The sequence below is a fragment of the Gopherus evgoodei genome, unplaced genomic scaffold, assembly GCF_007399415.2.
Source record: "Gopherus evgoodei ecotype Sinaloan lineage unplaced genomic scaffold, rGopEvg1_v1.p scaffold_142_arrow_ctg1, whole genome shotgun sequence".
Taxonomy (NCBI): Eukaryota; Metazoa; Chordata; order Testudines; family Testudinidae; genus Gopherus; species Gopherus evgoodei.
In genome coordinates this window covers 1-23,659 of record NW_022059805.1, presented here as the reverse complement: position 1 = coordinate 23,659, position 23,659 = coordinate 1, and the positions used below count along the sequence as shown (strand labels likewise).

Sequence of the window (23,659 nt, the reverse complement as noted above, 5' to 3'; positions counted from 1 at the left end):
GGCGCGGTGCGTGGGCGGGACTCGTCCTGAGGGATAGTAGGTCAGTCCAATGGGCGCGTGCGTGGGCGGGACTCGTACGAAGGGATAGTGGGTCTGTCCAATGGGCGCGGTGCGTGGGAGCGACTCGTCCTGAGAGATAGTAGGTCAGTCCAATGGGCGCGTGCGTGGGCGGGACTCGTCCTGAGAGATAGTGGGTCAGTCCAATGGGCGCGGTGCGTGGGCGGGACTCGTACGAAGGGATAGTGGGTCTGTCCAATGGGCGTGGAATCAGCTGTAAGCGGCGGGCGCGGCGGCCAATGGCGAGCGGTGCCGTGGGCGGGGTCTCCCGTGAGCGGCGGGAGCAGCGGCCAATAGGGGCGGCGCGGGGGCGGGCGGCGCTGGGCTGGGGCCGGAGCTGCTGGAGGAGCCGTCGCGGAGGGAAGCGGGTCCCGCAGGCGCCGCGATGCCGGCCGTGTCCAAGGGGGACGGGATGCGGGGCCTGGCGGTCTTCATCTCCGACATCCGCAACTGTGAGCGGGGGGGGGTGTGGGGGTGTCACGGGGATGGGGGGAGGGGACAGTGGGGGGAGGGGGTGTGGGGGTGTCACGGGGAGGGGCGGGGGGAGGGGGTGTTGGGTGTCATGGGGATGGGGGAGGGGACAGCGGGGGGAGGGGTAAGAATGAGGGGTGTGATGGGGTGTCAAGGGGGAGCGGCTGTGGGGGCCCCGAGGGAGGGGTAGGAGCGAAGGGGGACTTTGGGCTGTCATGGGGGAGGGGGCGCTGGAGGAGAGGGACAGCAGGGGGAGGGGCTGGAGTGAGGGGTGAGATGGGGGTGCCATGCGGGGAAGAGATCGCAGGGGGGATCTGGGGAAGGTGGGACTGCCGAGGAGGGGAGCGGTGGGAGGTACCACTGGGAGGAGGAAAATGGGCAGGTTGGAGGGTTGTCATGGGGGGAGATTGTGGGGGGGGGCAGGGACTGAAGCGGGTTTTGAGTGAGGGTAGGGGCCGTGGGGGGACGGGAGGGGGCATGTGGAGTGGGGGGGTGCAGACAGTGTGGGTAAAGGGCTGGGGGCCAGCGCAGGGGGGCTGAGTAGGGTGGGGGGAAGGGAGTAAAGGAGGGAGAGGGCAGGGTGGGGGCCAGGGACTGGGGCAGATGGGGGAGAGTCATGAGGGGCTTTGGAGCGAGGAGTTGGGGGCTTGGGGATAGACCAGTGGTGGGGCCCAAGTGCTGGGAAGGATGAGACTGGGGCTGTCAAGGGAAGGGGCCAAGAGGGGGGGGATCAGGATGGGGGCATTGGGTGTGTGTGTGTGGGGGGGAATTGGGGAGACCACAAGAGGCGAGGGGAGACCAGGGGAGCTGAGGTTGGGGGGATCAGGAGAGAGGGGAGACCGAGGCCCCCCTGAGGAGGGGGGAAGCACTGGGGGGGCTGTAAGGGGAGGGGAAGGAGGGGGACTGTTGAGGGGAGAGGCATGGTGATGTGGGGGCGGAGTGGAGATAGATCATGGGGGGTGCAGTTGAGGAGGAGGTTGGGGGTCCATGGACAGGGAAGGGGCAGACACTGGAGTGTGGGGCAGGGAGGGGGGAATGGGGAGAAGTGAGAGTGTATGGGAGTGGGTCTGACAGGAAGGGTGGGGGGGATGGAGCTGACTTGGGGAGGCAGGACCCACATGCGGGGCTGAGAAGGGGGACGGGGCCCTGAGGATTGAGGCAGAATGGACGGGCAGTTGGCAGGGGTTATGGGGAGGGGCTGTTGGGGGGGGCGTTTTGGAGCCTGGCATCGGGGCAGAGCCTGCTGCTGTGAGGTCACATCCGTCTGTCCCCCCCAGAGAAGGAACAGCAGCCTCGGGGTGTGGGTATTGATGAGTATCGGGAGCCTGGGGGGCTCTGGCGGGGTGGAGCCGCTGCCCCACCCCAGAGGGGCTGCGTTGCTGGGCGAGGGGCTGAGGGGGCTGGACCGTCTCTCCGGCGTTGAAGAGGAGTTTCCTGTTGCCCACGTGGCTGGGGAATGTGGCTGACTCAGCTGACACCCCTGTCCCAAGGGGCCCCGTCTGCCCTGCCCAGCCCAGCCTCCCCCCCCGCCCCTGACCAGCTGTTTATGAGACCTCTGGCTTGGAGCTCACACGCCACATGTGTGAACGGCCCCCCTTCCCAGGACAAGAGGGCTCCGAAGCTGGGCCCAACCGAGTCCGTCTAGCTGGGTGTCCCATCCCCAGGCAGCACTAGGGTAACCCCCAAGGCCCCATCTCTCCTCCCCGTCCCACCCCCTCGTGCTTGGGGTTGGCTGCTCCATCTCGGGCTCCAAAGAAGCAGCGCTGAGGACTGGCCAGTGGCAGTGAGTTCCACAGGCCAACCCCACGCTGGGTGGGGAAGGCATGCTCCGGCCGGCTGCCCTCAGTCTTGGACAGTCACGGATCCACGGGGTCTGGGCTACGCCCCAACTTTGGGTCAGCCTCGGGGGCACCCATCAGTGCCAGAGCCCCAGGGGTCCCGCTCTGCCTGCAGGCCCGTCACTGAGCCTCTGAGTGCCAGCCCCCCATGGCTCCTGGGACCTCTGCCCAGCGGCTCTGACCGAGCCAGCCGCCTGGCAGAGCCTGGTCTCCTCTGCGGGTGCTCAGCTCAGGTGTGCAGGGGTGCCCAGTGCCACTCTCTGCCAAGCACCTGGGCACAGTGCAGGGAGCCAGGGCCGTTTGGCCCTCCCCCTCTGCCTGCCTGTCCGTCCCACCAGTGAGCTGCCATCTGTCTCCCAAAGCCAGTCCCAGCCACCCGACCCCTGTGGGCCCGTTGTCCCCCACCCTGCGCCGAGCTCTTGTCCTCAGCTGCTGTCTGTCCCGCTGGGCCTGGGGGCTCCCGCAGCCTGGCCGGCCCCTCCACCAAAATGGTCGGTGTCAGCCGGTCCTTGATGCCCCGTTCGCCCGCCCAGCCAGCTCTGGCTCCTGCTTGGCCCCCAGAGCAGCTGCTTAACCCTTTCCCACCCGCGGGGTAGCCACGCAAAGCGCGGAGGGAAAGTGAGGCAATCGCAGGCATCCTAAAAATCTTACAGAAAATTCCCGCTTTGTGTCAGGGGTGTATCCAGGACCCCACACCCTGCCAGCCTCAGCTCCTGGGGTATAACCCACCCCCGTGCCCCACTGCAGAGGTGGCCGCATCTCAGCACCGGGCTGTATAATGAGCCCCCCGAGTCTTTCCCAGAGTTCCTATAGGAAAGTCTGGGGATTGTGGACTGAGAGAAGGTGGGGAGGAGAGATGGCTGACGGGGCTGGATGGTGACTGGCCTTAAACTTCTGGCAGGGGGATGGTGGGTTAACCCCAAGAAGGGAGGGGAGACGGCAAGGGAAATATTGGGGCTGTTAGGAACCTAGTTAAACACCAACGCAGAGACTGGGACATGGGACCTGTCCCCTCTAGGGGGCACCAGCTCCATCCAGCCCCAGGGCAGGGACTGGCAGGCTCAGGGGGGTGGGGAATGGGACACGGGGCCTGTCCCCTTCGGGGTGCGCCGACTCCCATCTGGCCAGAGGGCAGGGGCTGGCTGGCTTGAACGGGGGCAGAGAATGGGGCAGGGGCCTGTCCCCTCTAGGGGGTGCCAGCTCCCATCCGGCCCCAGGGCGGGGACTGGCTGGCTCAGGGGGGCAGGGAGTGGGGCATGGGGGCCAGTCCTTCCCCCCTGAGTCTGTCTGTCCTTGGTGCGTCTATTTCAGGTAAAAGCAAAGAGGCCGAAATCAAGAGGATCAACAAGGAGCTGGCGAACATCCGCTCCAAGTTCAAGGGTGAGCGCGGCCCCCGCCGGGGTGGCCACGTGGGGCTCTGCCGTGGGGGGTGGGACGGGGGGGGACACCTTGGGCTGTTTCCTTCCCCTCAGCCCTCCCTTACCCAGGACAGTCTCCTATACCTTTCCTTGTTCTCCCCCCACCCCAGCCACTTTACCCTGAACCTACCCCTGCAATCCCCCAGGGATGATACCTCCTCACCCTGCCTCTGTCCCTGCTTGGCCCCCACCCCGGCTCTGCTTCTCCCCACCGCAGCCCCCGGCTCCCTCCCTGCCGTGTCAGTGACCCTTCTCCCTCGGGCGCCCCCCAGGGGACAAGGCCCTGGATGGCTATAGCAAGAAGAAATACGTGTGCAAACTGCTCTTCATCTTCCTGCTGGGCCATGACATCGACTTCGGGCACATGGAGGCCGTCAACCTGCTGAGCTCCAACAAGTACACGGAGAAGCAGATTGTGAGTGTGGGTGGAGCTGGGGGACTGGGGGTGCCCCTGAGAGGAGCTGCAGTGGGGGACGGCCCTGTAAGCCTGGGGGGAGTGCGAAGGGTGCTGCTGAGGTGGGACTGGAGGGTGGAGGCAGGGGTAGGGGTGGGGCTTGGGTGGGGATGGGGCTAGGGAGGGAGGGGGCGAAGCTGGGGAGGGAAAGACAAGGGAGGGAAAAGGTGGACTTGAAAGGGGAGCTAGGGATGGAGGATGGGGAGCTGGGGAGGGAAGGGAAGGGTGGGGCTTGGGGAGGGGGCGGAGCTGGGAGGGATGGGTGGGGCTTGGGGGAGGGGGCGGAGCTCATGTTCCTACTACAGTAACAGGGGGCTGAGGTCTGATTTTTGTGGGGGCCCCGGCGCCTGGCGTCACCTGCTCCCCCCGTCCCCCCCAGGGTTACCTGTTCATCTCGGTGCTGGTGAACTCCAACAGCGAGCTGATCCGCCTCATCAACAACGCCATCAAGAACGACCTGGCGAGCCGCAACCCCACCTTCATGTGCCTGGCGCTGCACTGCATCGCCAACGTGGGCAGCCGCGAGATGGCCGAGGCCTTCGCCTCCGAGGTGCCCCGCGTCCTGGTGGCCGGGTGAGCGGGGGGCCCTCGCCGGCGGGGGGAGAGGAGGGGAACCTCCTGCCCATCTGACCCTGCCTCTCCCCACAGCGACACCATGGACAGCGTCAAGCAGAGTGCGGCCCTCTGCCTCCTGCGCCTCTACAAGACCTCGCCCGACCTGGTGCCCATGGGCGAGTGGACGTCCCGCGTGGTGCACCTGCTCAACGACCAGCACATGGTACGTCCTGCCCTGACTATCACCAGCGCATGGTATGTCCCGCCACAACTGCTCCCCCAGCGACCAGCACATGGTACATTCTGCCCCCTAACAATGGCCATCACCAGCACATGGTATGTCCTGCCTCAACTGCTCCCCTAATGACCAGCATATGGTACATTCTGCCCCCCCAACAACCAGCACAGGGTGTGTCCTGCCCTGACTGCCCTGCCCACCACCAGCACATGGTATGTCCCGCCTCAACTGCTCCCCTGATGACCAGCACATGGTCCATTCTGCCCCTCCTCCCCATGATCAACACATGGTTTGTCCTCTCGCAACCATTCCCCCCCAGCAATGAGCCGTGGTATGCCCCGCCTCCAATGATCGGCATGATGCATCCTGCCCCATCCTCCTCTGCTCAACCATCTGAACATGGTACATCCTGTCCCAACCGCCCTGCCCATCACCAGCACATGGTATCTCCCACCTCACCCTCTAAGGACCATCACATGGTACGTTTTGCCCCAACTTCCCACCCAGTTATCCCCCAATGACCAGCACATGGTACATCCCACCCAGTTTCCCCCCCACAACCAGCACATGGTACATCCTGCCTCCCCACCCTCTTTAAGCACTGCCGCAACCTCTCCCCCCATAAACACTTGGTACGCCCCGCCATGCCAGAACCCCTATGCCCCCCCCCGCGATCTGACCCCCTTCCCCCCTGCAGGGTGTGGTCACGGCTGCCGTCAGCCTCATCACCTGCCTCTGCAAGAAGAACCCCGACGACTTCAAGACATGCGTCTCCCTGGCCGTGTCCAGGCTGAGCCGGGTGAGCGGGGCCGGACGCCTGGGTTCCACCCTGGCTCGGGGGGCGGGGAGGGGGAGGGGCCGGATGCCTGGGTTCCACCCTGGCTCATGGTGCAGGGGAGGGGCCGGAAGCCTGGGTTCCCTCCCCAGTGCGGGCAGGGCAACATTCGGGGCGGGGCGGGCCCATGGCTGGGGACTGACCCCTCGCTGTGGCCCCTGCCCAGATCGTGTCGTCAGCCTCCACGGACCTGCAGGATTACACCTACTACTTTGTGCCAGCCCCATGGCTCTCTGTGAAACTCCTGCGCCTGCTGCAGTGCTACCCTCCGCCAGGTAGGGGGCGTGACTCTCCACCCCCACAGAGCCTCAGGAGAGGGCAGGTGGGGCGGGGAGAAGCCAGGATGCCTAGGTTCTCTCCCCAGCTCTGGGAGGGGAGTGGAGTCTAGGGGTTAAAGCAGAGGGGGCTGGGAGCCAGGACACCTGGGTTCTCTCCCCAGCTCTGGGAGGGGAGTGGGCTCTAGTGGTTAGAGGGCAGGGGGAAGCCAGGATGCCTGGGTTCTCTCCCCAGCTCTGGGAGGGGAGTGGAGTCTAGAGGTTAAAGCAGAGGGGGCTGGGAGCCAGGACACCTGGGTTCTCTCCCCAGCTCTGGGAGGGAAGCAAGGTCTAGGGGTTAGGCCAGGGACGGGGAGCCAGGACTCCGGGGGTCTCTCCGGGGTTGGTGTCTGGGCCCCTCACTCCCACCCCCATGCTCTGTGACCCTGCAGAGGACGCAGCTGTGAAGGGGCGGCTGGTCGAGTGCCTGGAGACCATCCTCAACAAGGCGCAGGAGCCCCCCAAGTCCAAGAAGGTTCAACATTCCAACGCGAAGAACGCCATCCTCTTCGAGGCCATCAGCCTCATCATCCACTACGACAGGTCAGCGCCCCCCAGCCCTGCAGCCCCCCTCCATTCCAGCCCTGCCCCAGGCTCCCCCGCAGCTGCCCCTCGCCGTTGACACCCCGGTGTCCCCACAGTGAACCCAACCTGCTGGTGCGGGCCTGTAACCAGCTGGGCCAGTTCCTGCAGCACCGGGAGACCAACCTGCGGTACCTGGCGCTGGAGAGCATGTGCACCCTGGCCAGCTCCGAGTTCTCCCATGAGGCTGTCAAGACCCACATCGAGACGGTCATCAATGCCCTCAAGGTCAGTGGGGAGGTGGGGCGGGGCCCTGGGGGCGGAGCTGGGGGAGAAGATGGGCCCCGGCAGGGTCGGAGTCAGGAGGGACTCAGTAGGCGGGGCCCTGGGCATGTCCTAGGAGGGGGAGGAGCCTAGGGATGGATGGGAGGAGCCAGGGCTGGGAGCAGGAAGGCCCAGGGTGCCCCCATGGGTGGCGCTGACCCCTCCCCCGCCCCGCAGACGGAGCGGGATGTGAGTGTGCGGCAGCGTGCGGCCGACCTGCTCTACGCCATGTGCGATCGCACCAACGCCAAGCAGATCGTGTCTGAGATGCTCAGCTACCTGGAGACAGCTGACTACTCCATCCGGGAGGAGATCGTGAGTAGGGCCTGATGCTGGGGCCTGGGGCTAGTGGTTAGAGCCGGGGGGACTGGGGGCCAGGACTCCTGGGTTCTCTCCCTGGCTCTGGGAGGGGAGTGGGGTCTAGCGGTTAGAGCTGGGGGGCTGGGAGCCGGACTCCTGGGTTCGCTCTGGGAGGGGAGTGGGGTCTAGTGGTTGGAGCAGGGGGCTGGGTTCTCTCTGGGCTCTAGGAGGGGAGATGGGGTCTAGCGGTTAGAGCTGGGGGGCTGGGGCTGGACGCCTGGGTTCGCTCTGGAGGGTGGTGGGGTCTAGTGGTTAGAGCTGGGGGGGCTGGGGCTGGATGCCTGGGTTGCTCTGGAAGGGTGGTGGGGTCTAGCAGTTAGAGCTGGGGGAGCCGGATGCCTGGGTTCGCTCTGGGAGGGTGGTGGGATCTAGCGGTTAGAGCCAGGGGTGGGGTTCTCTCTGGGCGTGAGCCGGACGGCGGGTGCCCCCAGGTGCTGAAGGTGGCAATTCTGGCGGAGAAGTACGCGGTGGATTACAGCTGGTACGTGGACACCATCCTCAACCTGATCCGCATCGCGGGCGACTATGTGAGCGAGGAGGTCTGGTATCGCGTCATCCAGATCGTCATCAACCGCGACGACGTTCAGGGCTACGCTGCCAAGACTGTCTTCGAGGTTAGCCAAGGGGGGGCGCAGCTCCCGGTGGGGTGTGTGGGGCGGAAGGCAGGGCATGTTGGGGGAATGGGGGTAGGAGGTATGGGACAGTGGGGGAGAGCAGGGGTGCTGGGAAAAGGTGGCGGGCATTGGGGGATGGGGTGCTGGGGGAGGTTGGGGAGGGGATGGAGGGAAGATGGGGGTGCTGGGGGCAGGGCTGTAGGGGAGGTGGGTGTATGGGGCGCTGGGGGAGGTTGGGGAGGGCATGGAGGTAAGGTGGGTGTGCTGGGGGATGGGGTGCTGGGGGAGGGGATGGGGATGGAGGGAAGGCGGAGGTGCTGGGGGATGGGGTGCTGGGGGAGGGGATGGGGATGGAGGGAAGGTGGGGGTGCTGGGGGATGGGGTGCTGGGGGAGGGGATGGGGATGGAGGGAAGGCGGGGTGCTGGGGGATGGGGTGCTGGGGGAGGGGATGGGGATGGAGGGAAGGTGGGGGTGCTGGGGGATGGGGCGCTGGAGGGAAGGTGGGGGTGCTGGGGGAGGGGATGGAGGGAGGGTGCTGGGGGATGGGGGGACAGTAGCCACCAGCTGCCGTACCCCTTGGCTCAGACTTACCCAAGACCCCCTGCATCCCCCCCACCTGCTCTCCCCCTTCCCTCCACTCAGTCGTCTCTTCCCAGCCCCCCTCTGTTTGCCGTCCTTTAGGAGCTGATGCCCCAGGCTGTGCGTCCCCCGGGGGTGGGTCCCCCCAGCTTGGGCCCGCCTGACCCCTCTCCCTCTCCCTTCCCAGGCCCTGCAGGCTCCCGCCTGCCATGAGAACATGGTGAAGGTTGGGGGCTACATCCTGGGGGAGTTCGGGAACCTCATCGCCGGAGACCCCCGCTCCAGGTATGGCCAGGGGTGGGCACTGGAGGCCCTTGTGGTGGGGGGAGGCCCTGGGGCTGTCGGGAGGAGCTGTGGGGCTCTCAGGGGTGCCCCTCAGCCCGTGCTGACCCCCCCCCCCCGGTGCCCGCAGCCCCTTGGTGCAGTTCAACCTGCTGCACTCCAAGTTCCACCTGTGCAGCGTGGCCACCCGGGCCCTGCTCCTCTCCACGTACATCAAGTTCATCAACCTCTTCCCCGAGACCAAGGGCACCATCCAGGAGGTGCTGCGCTCCGACAGCCAGATCCGCAACGCCGACGTGGAGCTACAGCAGCGGGCCGTGGAGTACCTGAAACTCAGCTCCATCGCCAGCACCGACGTCCTGGTGAGAGCGGGGGGGAGCGGGACACTGGGCCTGTCCCCTCTAGGGGGCGCTGGCCCTGATCCGGTCCCAGGGCGGGGACTGGCTGGCTCAGGGCTGGGCCAAGGGGCCTGGCCCCTCTAGGGGGCGCTGGCCCTGATCCGGTCCCAGGGCGGGGACTGGCTGGCTCAGGGCTGGGCCAAGGGGTCTGTCCCCTCTAGGGGACGCTGGCCCTGATCCGGTCCCAGGGCGGGGACTGGCTGGCTCAGGGCTGGGCCAAGGGGCCTGGCCCCTCTAGGGGGCGCTGGCCCTGATCCGGTCCCAGGGCGGGGACTGGCTGGCTCAGGGCTGGGCCAAGGGGCCTGGCCCCTCTAGGGGGCGCTGGCCCTGATCCGGTCCCAGGGCGGGGACTGGCTGGCTCAGGGCTGGGCCAAGGGGTCTGTCCCCTCTAGGGGACGCTGGCCCTGATCCGGTCCCAGGGCAGGGACTGGCTGGCTCAGGGCTGGGCCAAGGGGCCTGGCCCCTCTAGGGGGCGCTGGCCCTGATCCGGTCCCAGGGCGGGGACTGGCTGGCTCAGGGCTGGGCCAAGGGGCCTGGCCCCTCTAGGGGGCGCTGGCCCTGATCTGGTCCCAGGGTGGGGACTGGCTGGCTCAGGGCTGGGCCAAGGGGTCTGTCCCCTCTAGGGGACGCTGGCCCTGATCCGGTCCCAGGGTGGGGACTGGCTGGCTCAGGGCTGGGCCAAGGGGCCTGGCCCCTCTAGGGGGCGCTGGCCCTGATCTGGTCCCAGGGTGGGGACTGGCTGGCTCAGGGCTGGGCCAAGGGGTCTGTCCCCTCTAGGGGACGCTGGCCCTGATCCGGTCCCAGGGCGGGGACTGGCTGGCTCAGGGCTGGGCCAAGGGGTCTGTCCCCTCTAGGGGACGCTGGCCCTGATCCGGTCCCAGGGCGGGGACTGGCTGGCTCAGGGCTGGGCCAAGGGGCCTGGCCCCTCTAGGGGGCGCTGGCCCTGATCTGGTCCCAGGGTGGGGACTGGCTGGCTCAGGGCTGGGCCAAGGGGTCTGTCCCCTCTAGGGGGCGCTGGCCCTGATCCGGTCCCAGGGCGGGGACTGGCTGGCTCAGGGCTGGGCCAAGGGGCCTGGCCCCTCTAGGGGGCGCTGGCCCTGATCCGGTCCCAGGGCGGGGACTGGCTGGCTCAGGGCTGGGCCAAGGGGCCTGGCCCCTCTAGGGGGCGCTGGCCCTGATCCGGTCCCAGGGCGGGGACTGGCTGGCTCAGGGCTGGGCCAAGGGGCCTGGCCCCTCTAGGGGGCGCTGGCCCTGATCCAGTCCCAAGGCGGGGACTGGCTGGCTCAGGGCTGGGCCAAGGGGCCTGGCCCCTCTAGGGGACGCTGGCCCTGATCCGGTCCCAGGGCGGGGACTGGCTGGCTCAGGGCTGGGCCAAGGGGTCTGTCCCCTCTAGGGGACGCTGGCCCTGATCCAGTCCCAAGGCAGGGACTGGCTGGCTCAGGGGGGCAAGGAATGGGACCTGGGGCCTGTCCCCTCTGTGAGCGCTGGCCTGGACCCAGCCCCTCTCTCCCGCCAGGCAACGGTGCTGGAGGAGATGCCGCCCTTCCCGGAGCGCGAGTCATCCATCCTGGCCAAGCTGAAGAGGAAGAAGGGCCCCGGGGCCGGCAGCGAGCTGGACGAGGGGAAGAAGGAGCCCGGGGCGGAGCTCAACGGGGGCGTGGAGCCCACGGCCAGCACCACCGTGAGTCCCCCGCAAGCCCCCCAAACCCACGTTTCTCCGCTTGGCACTGACCATCAGCTGGGAGGCCCGGGGCCTAGGCCGGCCATGGGGTGGGAGTGGGACCTGTAGTGGGGAGCCAGGAAGCCTAGGGTGCCTGGTATGTCTCTGTCACCCACCACCAGCAGGAGGCACCCCACAGGTGGGAGTGGCCCCTTGGCAGGCTTTGGCTCCCCCCCCCCCCCGGTTTCCTCAGCTAGGCAATCTCACTCTACCCCCTTGGCCCCCGCAGTCCACCCCCTCGCCATCGGCTGACCTGCTGGGGCTCCGGGCGGCCCCCCCCGCCAGCTCCGCCACCCCCACCAGCGCCGGGAACCTGCTGGTGGACGTCTTCTCCGACAACACCTCTGCCACGCCTGGCCTGGTTCCTGGCACCGAGGACAACTTCCTTAGGTGAGGGTGGGCCCCCGGGCGCCAGCCCCCATCCGGCCCCAGGGCGGGGATTGGCTGGTTCAGGGGGGCAGGGAATCGGGCAGGGGTCTGTCCCCTCTAGGGGGCGCCGGCTCCCACCTGGCCCCAGGGCAGGGACTGGCTGGCTCGGGGGGTGGGGAATGGGGCCCGGAGCCTGTTCCCTCTAGGGGGCGCCAGCTCCCATGCAGCCTCAGGGCAGGGACTGGCTGGCTTGGGGGCAGGGAATGGGGTCCGGGGCCTGTCCCCACTAGGGGGCGCCGGCTCCCACCCGGCCCCAGGGCAGGGACTGGGAGTCAGGACTCCTGGGTTCTCTCCCCGTCTCTGGGAAGGAAGTGGGGGCTAATGGTTAGAGCGGGGGGGGGCACTAAAAATTACTGGCTCCCTATCCGTGCCTGCCTTGCTCTGACCCCTGCGTGTCCCGTGCTGCGTCTGTCTGTCCGGGAACTAACCTCGCACCTACTGTCTTCTGGTGACTTGTCTTCTCTGCTTTCTCCCTGCCCCCTGCTGGCATCCCCCCACCCCACCCCCCGCTGCCCCCCAAGCTCGGGAACAGCTGCTTCCTCCGATGACCCTGCTTTGCCTATCTCTGAAGCTGATGAGCTGCTAAACAAGTAAGAGACCACCAAGGTGGGGCTGGGTCCCGGACGTCTGGGTCCCTGGGGAGGGGCAGTCCTGGGTAGGTGCACTGCTGCCAGGTGGGAGCAGCCTCTCTGTGCAATCTCTCTGCTCCCCCCTCTGGGGCATCAGCATGTGGTACTGGGGTGTCTCTTGCTTGCTTGTTGCATGCTGACCCCCCGTGCCAGCTCTCTCGGCTGTGACTCCCATCTGCCCCGTTGCCTCGGCCGGGGGGGCCGTCAGACCTCTGGGGATGGAGCTCTCGGGTCCTGTGGCCACTGGTATTGTGAGTTTGCTCGTCACGCAGGCAGGCTCCTGTCAGCCACAGATGCTGGGGCCAGGACCGGCGCTAGGGGTTTGAGCGCCCTGGGCGCACGGCAATTTCGCCGCCCCACGCGCTGGTCTCGCGGTTCCGCTGGAGCTGCTGCAGTGGTGCCTGCGGGAGGTCCACCGGAGCCGCGCGAGCAGCCGCCTGCCCGCCGGCACAACTGCGGCAGCTCCACCTGAGCTGCAGAGCACTGGACTGCCCGCAGGCACCACTGCGGCAGCTCCACAGGAGCTGTCTCCGGCGGCGCCCTGACCCGGGGGGCGCCCTGGGCTGCCGGCTGCCGCGGCGGCGCCCTGACCCGGGGGTCCCCCTGGGCTGCTGCCGGCAGCTCAGACTCCCTCTTTGTCCCAGCAGCAGCAGCTGCTCAACCATTTAAAAAAAAAATTGGGGGGCGCTTTTTGGTGCCTCCAAATCTCGGCACCCTAGGCAACTGCCTAGTCCGCCTAAATGGTTGCACCAGCCCTGGCTGGGGCTGTGGGTCGGGCATGAAGGGCACCGGCAGAGCTGGGCGGGGGAGGATGCGGGGCAGGAGTGAGGGGCACCGGCAGAGCTGGGGGGTGCTGCAGGACAGGAGTGAGAGGTACCGGCAGAGCTGGGGGGTGGGGGCTGCAGGGCAGGAGTGAGAGGGACTGGCAGAGCTGGGGGGGGGCTGCGGGTCGGAAGTGCGGGGCACTGGCAGAGCTGAGTGCGGGGAGGGGCTGTGGGTCGGGAGTGAGGGGCACCGGCAGAGCTGGGCGAGGGAGGCTGCGGGGCAGGAGTGAGGGGTACCAGCAGGGCTTAGCTCACTCCCCCCGTCCCCCCATGGCAGGTTCGTGTGTAAGAATAACGGGGTGCTCTTCGAGAACCAGCTGCTGCAGATCGGGGTGAAATCCGAGTTCCGGCAGAATCTGGGTGAGTGGTGGGGGGGCAGGCGCCAGCCAGATGGGAGTGTTGGGGGGGTTATCGCCCAATGTCTTTCTGGGGTGGGGGGCGGTGGGAAGTTTGCAAGGTGGGGGCTGTCTGGCCAGGCATGTGGTGTGAGGGGGAGGTTTTGGAGGCCTTTTCTCCACCACTGCTGTCCCAGGCCAGGAGGAGTTGGGTGTAGGTACGGGGCGGCCAGGAGGGCCTCTGGGGGGATTGGTGGGGGGTTGGGAAGGTGGATGTGGCAGGGCCAGGAGGGGTTATGGGGGGATGTAGGTGTGGGGGGGGCTGGGAGGGGCTCTGGGAGGGTGGAGATGTAGACGTGGCAAAGCCAGGAGGGGTTCTGGGGGGATGTAGGCATGGGGTGGCTGGGAGGGGCTCTGGGGGTTTGGGTGTGGGGGTGGCTTGGGCTCTGGGAGGGCGATGACGTAGATGCGGCAGGGCAGGAGGGCTTCTGGGGGGATGGGGGCTCTGGGGGGGCCGGGATGGGGGCTCTGGGGGGCCGGACCTCTCACCCACTGCCGTTCCAGGCCGGATGTACCTGTTCTATGGGAACAAGACGTCGGTTCAGTTCCAGAGCTTCACCCCGACCGTCACCTACCCCGGCGAGCTGCAGAGCCATATCCTGCTGTGGGCGGGGGGGTGGAATCATGGGGGGTCCTGCCCTAGCCTTACTGGGTGGTGGTGGATCGGAGGCAGGGGAGATCTGAGGAGCGCGGGGGATCCAGGGGACCCGGGAGCAGGAAGAGGGAGGATCGGCAGGGGGTCCCGGCAGCAGACACAGGGGGACGCCGGCCCATCCTTAGCAGGCGCACAGCTGAACATCCAGACGAAGGCCGTGGACCCGCTGGTGGGGGGCGGTGGGGGGAGGGTCCGGGGGGCGGCACAGGGGGACCCCGGCCCATCCTTAGCGGGCGCACAGCTGAACATCCAGACGAAGGCCGTGGACCCGCTGGTGGGGGGCGGTGGGGGGAGGGTCCGGGGGGCGGCACAGGGGCACCCCGGCCCATCCTTAGCGGGCGCACAGCTGAACATCCAGACGAAGGCCGTGGACCCGCTGGTGGGGGGCGGTGGGGGGATCTGGGGGGCGGCACAGGGGGACCCCGGCCCATCCTTAGCGGGCGCACAGCTGAACATCCAGACGAAGGCCGTGGACCCGCTGGTGGAGGGCGGTGGGGGGAGGGTCTGGGGGGCGGCACAGGGGCACCCCGGCCCATCCTTAGCGGGCGCACAGCTGAACATCCAGACGAAGGCCGTGGACCCGCTGGTGGGGGGCGGTGGGGGGATCTGGGGGGTGGCACAGGGGGACGCCGGCCCATCCTTAGCAGGCGCACAGCTGAACATCCAGACGAAGGCCGTGGACCCGCTGGTGGAGGGCGGTGGGGGGAGGGTCCGGGGGATCTGGGGGGCGGCACAGGGGGACCCCGGCCCATCCTTAGCGGGCGCACAGCTGAACATCCAGACGAAGGCCGTGGACCCGCTGGTGGGGGCGGTGGGGGGATCTGGGGGGCGGCACAGGGGGACCCCGGCCCATCCTTAGCAGGCGCACAGCTGAACATCCAGACGAAGGCCGTGGACCCGCTGGTGGAGGGCGGCGCGCAGGTGCAGCAGGTGCTGAACATCGAGTGTCTGAGCGACTTCACCCTCGCCCCCCTGCTCAACATCAAGTTCAGGTAGCGCCTGCCCCGCCCCCGCTGCGGGGGAGGGCTGGGGGACGGGGTGTCCCTGCAGGGGGAGCCAGGTGGTCAGTGTCTAGGGGGAGGAGCCTGGGACAGGTGTATCTTAGGCTGGGGGGGGCGGGGGACGGGTGTCCCTGCAGGGGGAGCCAGGTGGTCAGTGTCTAGGGGAGGAGCCTGGGACAGGTGTATCTTAGGCTGGGGGGGGGCGGGGGACAGGGTGTCCCTGCAGGGGGGAGCCAGGTGGTCAGTGTCTAGGGGGAGGAGCCTGGGACAGGTGTATCTTAGGCTGGGGGGGCGGGGGACGGGGTGTCCCTGCAGGGGGGAGCCAGGTGGTCAGTGTCTAGGGGAGGAGCCTGGGACAGGTGTATCTTAGGCTGGGGGGGGCGGGGGATGGGGTGTCCCTGCAGGGGGAGCCAGGTGGTCAGTGTCTAGGGGGAGGAGCCTGGGACAGGTGTATCTTAGGCTGGGGGGGGCGGGGGATGGGGTGTCCCTGCAGGGGGGAGCCAGGTGGTCAGTGTCTAGGGGGAGGAGCCTGGGACAGGTGTATCTTAGGCTGGGAGGGCGGGGGTGCTGGGTGTATTGCAGGGGGCTGTCGAGGGAGGGGCCACCCCCCTGACGGCTCCCCTCCCCCCAGGTATGGGGGCACCCTGCAGAACATCACCCTCAAGCTGCCCGTCACCCTGAACAAGTTCTTCCAGGCCACCGAGATGCTGTCGCAGGATTTCTTCCAGCGCTGGAAGCAGCTCAGCCAGTATGTGGGGGGGGGGCAGTCTGGGGAGGGGAGGGGAGGGGAAGGGGGCAGAGGGGAGACAGACTGAGGGGACAGGCAGGGGGCAGCCAGTCTGGGGAGGGGTCAGGTGGGGTGGACTGGACACAGATCAGGGGGGCGGGGGGACTGACAGGCATGGGGCAGGCAGTCTGGGGGAGTGGCCTGTTCTGGGGGAGAGGGCCCCCAAGGCATGGCTCCAGTAATTTTTAGCCCCCCATATGGCGCTGGGAGGGTGGGGTCTGTCACAGTAACCCCACTGCGGGGAAGCCCAGAGGCTGTATCTCAGCCCCCATTGTGGAAGTGGGGTGGGGGGGGGACGCATCATCTGATTACCTCCCCCCTCCCGCAGGCCTCAGCAGGAAGCCCAGAAGATCTTCAAAGCAAATCACCCCATGGACTCCGAGGTGACCAAGGCCAAGGTGAGGGGCTGAGTGTGGTGGGGGTCAGCGGGTGGGGGGCTGGGAGCCAGGATGCCTGGGTTCACTTGCTGGGAGGGGAGTGGGAACTAGTGGTTAGAGCTGGAGTGCTGAGCATCAGGACTGCTGGGTTCTCTTTTTGTGGTTGTAACTCCCCGGGGCTATGGTGGGGGGCAGCAGCCCCCCAGAGGAACCCCCCAACACCTTTCTATAAATCCATGGCACACCCACATCTGGAATATTGCGTGCAGATGTGGTCACCCCATCTCAAAAAAGATCTATTGGAAAAGGTTCTGAAAAGGGCAACAAAAATGATTAGGGGTATGAAGCATCTGCCACATGAAGAGAGTTTAATAAGACAGAGACTTTTCAGCTTGGAAGAGAGATGCCTGAGGGGGGTATGACAGAGCTCTATAAAATCATGCCTGGTGTGGAGAAAGCGAATCAGGACGTGTTATTTACTTCTCGTAACACAAGAAGCAGGAGGCGCCCAATGAAATGAACTGGCAGCAGGTTTAAAACAAACAAAAGGAAGAATTTCTTCACACAACACACAGTTGGCCTGTGGAACTCCCTGCCACAGGATGCTGTGAAGGCCAGGACTAGAACAGGGTTCAGAAAAGACCTAGCTAGGTCCCTGGAGGACAGGTCCATCGGTGGCCATTAGCCAGGCTGGGCAGGGATGGGGTCCCAGGCCTCTGTTTGCTGGGAGCTGGGTAACGGGATGAGTCACTCAATCCCCTGTGCTGTTCGTTCCCTCGGGGGGCGGCTGCTGGCAGACAGGACACTGGGCTGGATGGACCTTTGGTCCGACCCAGTCTGGACGCTCTGATGTTCCCCACCCCTGGTGTCTCCCCAGCTCCTGGGCTTTGGCTGTGCCCTGCTGGACAAGGTGGACCCCAACCCCGATAACTACGTAGGCGCCGGCATCATCCAGACTAAGTCGCTGCAGGTCGGCTGCCTCCTGCGGCTGGAGCCCAACGCCCAGGCCCAGGTGAGGGGACCTGGCTGCTTGGGTCTGGGCTGGCGCGTAGAGCGGGGCGGGGAGGCACGGGTAACCAGGACGCAAGGGTTCTCTACTGGCTGTGGGAGGGAGTGGGGGCTAGTGGTTTGGGATAGTGTTGCAGATTTGGGTTTTGGGTAGGGCTGTCAAACGATTACAAAAATGAATCGTGCTGTTAATAGAATCCCATTTATTTCAATATTGTTGGCTGTTTTCTACGTTTTCAAATATATCGATTTCAGTTACAACCCAGAATACAGCACGTTCAGGGATAACTTTCTATTTGTCTGCCTACAGGTATTTGCAGGGTAAAAAAGCAAAAGGAAATAGTAGTTTTCAATTCATCTCAGACAAGTTCTGTCGTGAAAGTGCAACTTACAAATGTAGAATTATGTACAAAAAAAACCCGTAGACCCTAAAAGTCCAGTCAGTCCTACTGCTTGCTCAGTCAATTGCTCAGAAAAACAAGTTTGTCCACATTTACAGGAGATGCTGCTGCTGGCTTCTTATTTACAGCATCACCTGAAAGTGAGGCCAGGTGTTCACGTGGCACTGTTGTAGCCAGCGTCGCAAGATATTTACGTGTCAGATGCGCTAAAGATTAATGTCCCTTCATCTTCAACCACCGTTCCAGGGGACATGCGTCCATGCTGATGACGGGTTCTGCTCGATAACGACCCAGAGCAGAGCGGACCGACGCAGGTTCACGTTCATTGTCCGAGCCAGATGCCAGCAGCAGAAGGTTGATGTTCATTTTTGGTGGTTTGGGTTCTGTAGTTTCTGCATCGGAGTGTTGCTGTTTTAAGACTTCTGAAAGCATCTCCACGCCCTGGCCAGATTGGATTTTGGACCTCACTTCCGATTCTTAAACCTTGGGTCGAGCGCTGTAGCCATCTTTAGAAATCCCACATTGGTACCTTCTTTGCATTTGGCAAATCAGCAGTGAAGATGTTCTTGAAACGAACGTGTGCTGGGTCATCATCTGCGACTGCTATAACATGAAATATATGGCAGAATGCGGGTAAAACAGAGCAGGGGCCGTACAACTCTCCTTCAGGGCGTTCAGTCACAAATTTAATTCACGCATGATGGTTTTTAACAAGCGTCATCAGCATGGAAGCATGTCCTCTGGAATGGTGGCCGAAGCGTGAAGGGGCGTGCGAATGTTGAGCACAGCTGGCACGTAAATACCTTGCGACGCCGGCTACAGAAGTGCCTTGCGAACACCTGGTCTCACTTTCAGGTGACACTGTAAATCAGGAGCCGGCAGCATCATCTCCTGTAAATGTGAACAAACGTGTTTGCCTGAGCAATTGGCTGACCATAAAGTAGGACTGAGAGGCCTCGTAGGCGCTGAAGTTTTACATTGGGTTTGGTTTTGAGCACGGTTCTGTAACAAAAAAATAAATAAAAAAAATCTACATTTGTAAGCTGCATTTTCACGACAGAGGTTGCACGACAGTACTTGTGTGAGGAACTGCAAAATTCTATTTCTGTAATAAACAATATGCACTTTGATTTCAGTTACAGCCCAGAATATAATAGATATGAAAATGCAGAAAAACATCCAAGCTATTGAATACATTTCCATTGGATTCTAGGGTTTAACAGTGCGATTAAAACTGCAATTAATTTTGAAAATTGTGATTAATTTTTTGAGTTAATCGTGACAGTGAACTGTGGTTAATCGACAGCCCTAGTTCTGGGGGGTGGTCGGGGCTGTAGTATAGGGTGGGGGGTATAGGAGAGGTTTGGGGGCTGTGTTGTGGGAGGGGGTTTGGGGGGCTAAGGTAAAGTTCAGGGGCAATTGGGGGCTGTGGGGTGGGAACTGAGGGGCGATTGGGGGTACCGCCTGACGCTCATCTCCCTCCCCCACCCCCAGATGTACCGTCTGACACTGCGCACCAGCCGGGAGCCCGTCTCCCGGCACCTCTGCGGGCTGCTGGCCGAGCAGTTCTGAGGCCGGGGCTGCGGCCGGCTCTGGGGGGTGTCTGCACCGAGCCCCCGCCCCATTCTGTCGTCGTGGTAACCGTGTTCTCATTGCCTGGCCCGTGGGGGCCCAGCACTTCGGATGGATCAAGGTCCCCTCCTTCCCCCAGGAGGGACCCTCGGGAGCTGCCTTTCTCGGGGGGGCAGCTCGTGCCCCTGGTTCCTGGATTAGTCAGGTTGCCCCCATTCTCTGGGCCTGGAGGGGCTGGAGTGTGTCTGTTTACACTAAGCCCCCCCTTGTGAGCTCTATGCCCCCTAAGTCCCCCCCCCCACCTGCACAAAGAGGGAGGGAACTCAAAGGGGGGGAGCTGGGCTGCCCCACCCTGGCAGCTCAGAGCAGCTGGGGGGGCTGCAAATGGCCCCCCCAGCCCTGACCCCCTCAACCTGGGGCTGGACCATGGGTGGGGGAGGTATGGGGGCTGCCCTCCCCCCAAAAGGGAATATGTTACACAAGGGGGGGGGCTGCATCTCTTGCCTCTCTCCCCATGTGGAACCCAGCCCCTCTTGGCCTGAGCCCCACCTGGGGGGGCAACGGTGGGGAGGACCATGTGACTTGCCGTTGTAGGTGTTTCTAGCATCCCGTCGTCTGCGGAGCTGAGCGCGTGTATCGATCTCCATGTGACTGTAATAAACGGGGGGTCGCCCCCCCATGCCACCCCAGCCTCCTGCTGTGCCACTGCTGCCCGCGTGGAGATGGAGGGATGCTGGGGACACAGGGACCTCTCTTCCAGGCGCAGAAGGGGCCCCTCTGGGGCAGGGTGGGGTGATGGCTGGGGAAGGAGGAAGCAGGTGGCCGGAGGAGTTGCCATCAGGGTGTGGGGGTGACTCCCTTCTGCCCCACATAGAGGGCTGGGGCTCTCCTGTCAGACCCCTGCCTGCCCTCAGCCAAGGAACCAGCTGGTTATTTCATCCAGTAGCCTCCAAGCAGAGCGGGTGACACGGGGGAGTTGTTTTCTGGAGTACTTTGTATTCACAGGGTGTGTGCCTCAGTTTCCCCATGTGCTGCAGGATTAACTAGAGGGTGAGGACAAGATGGCATGAGGCTTCGTGAGGGCAGATCTCCTCCAGCTTCTACAAATCCTCCAGCGCAGGCCCCCGTACCCCACTTGTGGGGCTAGTCTCCCAGCAGGATGGGGCCTTCCAGGCAGGTCATCCTGGGGTCTTTCGTGCACCCCAAAAGCTTCAGGGCTCAGTTCACACTTGAGCAGCATAAAGCTGGGCACCAATCTGGAGTCCCGTTCCCTGCGGCTCAGAGTCTCCCCACTTACCCCACAGGGATTTTCCTGCCTCTCTGCTCCCCATCTCCAGTCCATGCTTCGGCTGGCCTGCATGGTCCTCTCCTTCCCTCTGCCAGTCCTCCAGCGCCTGTAGCCTCAGCTCATCTGCTGTGGGGCCAGGCTCAGCAGCCCCACTGCTGGACAGAAAGCTGGGTCTTGGGGATGCCCTGCTGCTGCTCCAGGCCCCTCTTGTAGCCCGGTTGGCATCTGGAACCTGCCTCTGGGGCTGAGCATCCTTCTCCAGCCGTGCCTTATAACAATCCCACCTCTGCCACCACCTGTCGTGGGTTCGGTGTTCCTGACCAGCTCTGAATCGGTCCCTCTTCAATGTGGACACGCTGTCACTGGGGGAAGCCTCCTGGGATTAATCACTGAGCCTTGCACACCCCTGCTAAGAGCATGAGCTCCCCCCCAAGCGTAGCAGTGCACTCCCCTCTCCAGGCTGTAACGCCTCTCAGCCCACGTGGTGAAAACATGGGGGTTTATTGCGTGGAAAATTCTTCGTTAGCACCGAAAGCAGGAAGTTACAGTCAAGTCCAGCTGAGTGGGGTGTGAGCCCAGAGCGCCTCTCCCCTGCCTCAGCCTGACCCCAGACCAGAACCGTCTCACCAGCAGACCCTGGTCCACACGCAGCCCCCCCCCCCAGCCCCTCCTCAGTCAGGGACCAGACCGGGTCCCCAGGTCTCCCCTCCTGCCCAGCTGGCTTCCGGCACAGGGCCAGGGTCATCAGTTGCTAGGACACATCACCGGGTCCCAGGCCCCACCTGGGTATTTGGATTATTCTGCAAAGAAAACACATTTTCCCCTTCCCCTCCTTACTCAGGTACATAGGGGAAACTGAGGCACACACCCGCCTAAAGGCGGAAATGACAGCCGTGTAGCGAAAGTGTTATTTACTCATAACCCAAGAACCAGGGCTCACCCAATGAAATTACTAGGCAGCAGGTTGAAAAAGCAAAGGAAGTATTTCCTTCCCCCAGCCTGTGGAACTCCCTGCCACAGGATGCTGTGAAGGCCAAGACTAGAACAGGGTTCAGAAAAGACCTAGCTAGGTCCCTGGAGGACAGGTCCATCGGTGGCCATTAGCCAGGCTGGGCAGGGATGGGGTCCGTGGCCGCTGTTTGCCAGGAGCTGGGGCTGGGCGCCGGGTGGATCACTCAGCGATCGCCTCCAGCAGGACACAAGGCTGGATGGGCCAATGGTTGGACCTAGCCTGGCTGCTCTTCTGCGCACACGATAATCCTACAGAATAGCCCGAAGAAATCCCCTTTCGTCCCCCGAGGCGGAACCCAGGTGTCCGGGCCGGCGTCTCAGCAGGCGATGTCCCCGGTGAGGCGCTGCAGTGCGCGGGCAGCCAGGGGCCGCAGGGCGAAGGTGGGCACGTGGGGCGCCAGGAGCAGGAATAGCTGGTGCTGGGGGGCGTGGATGGCGTAGGCCTTGTGCGTGGCGCTCACCACGTAGCAGTGCCGGGCGCGGTGCGGGAAGCCGGCCTGGAACGGCTCTTGGGGGGGCACTGCCAGACATGGGGGGGTTAGGGTTGGGGGAGGCCCCAGGTGGGTTTGAGGCCCCTCTTCCCTGGGCTCTCCCCCTGCCCCCCACTCCCCACCCCACTCACCTGGGCTGCCCTCCCAGGGGAAGTAGCGGGTGGTGACCAGGGCGTAGAAGTGGCGCAGGGCGCGGGCGCGGTGCCTGGGGGACAGGCCTGTGGGGAGGAGGGAAGACACAGAGAGGGGACTGGACCCGGCCCCTTGGAGGGCGTGTACCCACTCCCCAGATGCACTGGGGATGCTGGGCTGGGTTGGGGGGCAGGGACTTACCCTCTCCCCCAACTGGGTTGGGTGGCAGGACCTACCCTCCCCCTGGTCTGGGTTGGGGGGCAGGGACGTATCCTCTCCCCCGGGCTGGGTTGGGGGCAGGACGTACCCTCCCCCTGGGCTGGGTTGGGGGGCAGGGACGTACCCTCTCCCCCGGGCTGGGGACAGGACGTACCCTCCCCCTGGGCTGGGTTGGGGTCAGGACGTATCCTCTCCCCCCGGGCTGGGTTGGGGGCAGGACGTACCCTCCCCCTGGGCTGGGTTGGGGGGCAGGGACGTATCCTCTCCCCCGGGCTGGGGGCAGGACGTACCCTCCCCCTGGGCTGGGTTGGGGGCAGGACGTATCCTCTCCCCCGGGCTGGGTTGGGGGCAGGACATACCCTCCCCAAGGGCTGCGTTGGGGGGCAGGACGTACCCTCCCCCTGGGCTGGGTTGGGGGGCAGGACGTATCCTCTCCCCCGGGCTGGGGGCAGGACGTACTCTCCCCCTGGCTGGGTTGGGGGCAGGACGTACCCTCCCCAAGGGCTGCGTTGGGGGGCAGGACGTACTCTCCCCCTGGGCTGGGTTGGGGGTCAGGACGTATCCTCTCCCCCGGGCTGGGGGCAGGACGTACCCTCCCCCCCGGGCTGGGTTGGGGGTCAGGACGTACCCTCCCCCCCGGGCTGGGTTGGGGGCAGGACGTATCCTCTCCCCCCGGGCTGGGGGCAGGACGTACCCTCCCCCTGGGCTGGGTTGGGGGGCAGGACGTATCCTCTCCCCCCGTGCTGGGGGCGAGACGTACCCTCCCCCTGGGCTGGGTTGGGGGGCAGGACGTACCCTCCCCCCGGGCTGGGTTGGGGGGCAGAGACGTATCCCCTCCCCCTGGGCTGGGTTGGGGGGCAGGACGTATCCTCTCCCCCCAGGCTGGGGGCAGGACATACCCTCCCCCTGGGCTGGGTTGGGGGGCAGGACGTATCCTCTCCCCCTGGGCTGGGTTGGGGGGCAGGACGTACCTCTCCCCCCGGGCTGGGGGCGGGACGTACGCTCCCCCTGGGCTGGGTTGGGGGGCAGGACGTATCCTCTCCCCCCGGGCTGGGGGCAGGACGTATCCTCTCCCCCTGGGCTGGGTTGGGGGGCAGGACGTATCCTCTCCCCCCGGGCTGGGGGCGAGACATACCCTCCCCCTGGGCTGGGGGCAGGACGTACCCTCCCCCCTGGGCTGGGTTGGGGGGCAGGGACGTACCCTCTCCCCCTGGGCTGGGTTGGGGGGCAGGGACGTATCCTCTCCCCCCGGGCTGGGGGCGGGACGTACCCTCCCCCCGGGCTGGGTTGGGGGGCAGGACGTATCCTCTCCCCCCGGGCTGGGGGCGAGACATACCCTCCCCCTGGGCTTGGCTGGGGGGGCAGGATGTATCCTCTCCCCCCGGGCTGGGTTGGGGGGCAGGACGTATCCTCTCCCCCGGGCTGGGTTGGGGGGCAGGACGTACCCTCCCCCGGGCTGG

The 23,659-nt window shown here is 65.2% G+C and overlaps 1 protein-coding gene across 2 annotated transcripts; it reads left to right on the top strand.

Annotated features, from left to right (window-relative positions):
- The first annotated feature begins 378 nt into the window (after positions 1-378).
- AP2A1 (adaptor related protein complex 2 subunit alpha 1) lies at positions 379-19,748 on the top strand. 2 transcript variants are annotated; one of them, XM_030542810.1, is made up of 23 exons: positions 379-509; positions 3,678-3,746; positions 4,057-4,199; positions 4,618-4,811; positions 4,887-5,016; positions 5,729-5,830; positions 6,033-6,141; positions 6,573-6,723; positions 6,822-6,990; positions 7,204-7,341; positions 7,818-8,000; positions 8,768-8,865; positions 8,993-9,224; positions 10,777-10,941; positions 11,210-11,370; positions 11,931-11,999; positions 13,140-13,222; positions 13,762-13,851; positions 14,781-14,904; positions 15,545-15,661; positions 16,029-16,098; positions 16,955-17,089; positions 18,981-19,748. In XM_030542810.1, exons 1-23 carry the CDS (start codon positions 443-445, stop codon positions 19,056-19,058), a joined length of 2,877 nt encoding a protein of 958 aa, XP_030398670.1. In that variant the 5' UTR covers positions 379-442; the 3' UTR covers positions 19,059-19,748. The 2 variants fall into 2 exon arrangements, with proteins under 2 accessions (XP_030398670.1, XP_030398671.1); XM_030542811.1 differs by lacking the exon at positions 11,931-11,999.
- Positions 19,749-23,659: the final 3,911 nt, after the last annotated feature.

Excerpts from the sequence above, each read along its gene's own strand:
- AP2A1 (XM_030542810.1), top strand. The coding sequence starts at position 443 with ATGCCGGCCGTGTCCAAGGGGGACGGGATGCGGGGCCTGGCGGTCTTC. Across the intron at positions 510-3,677 it reads CATCTCCGACATCCGCAACT|GTAAAAGCAAAGAGGCCGAA; the intron begins GTGAGCGGGGGG and ends CGTCTATTTCAG. Across the intron at positions 9,225-10,776 it reads TCGCCAGCACCGACGTCCTG|GCAACGGTGCTGGAGGAGAT; the intron begins GTGAGAGCGGGG and ends CTCTCCCGCCAG.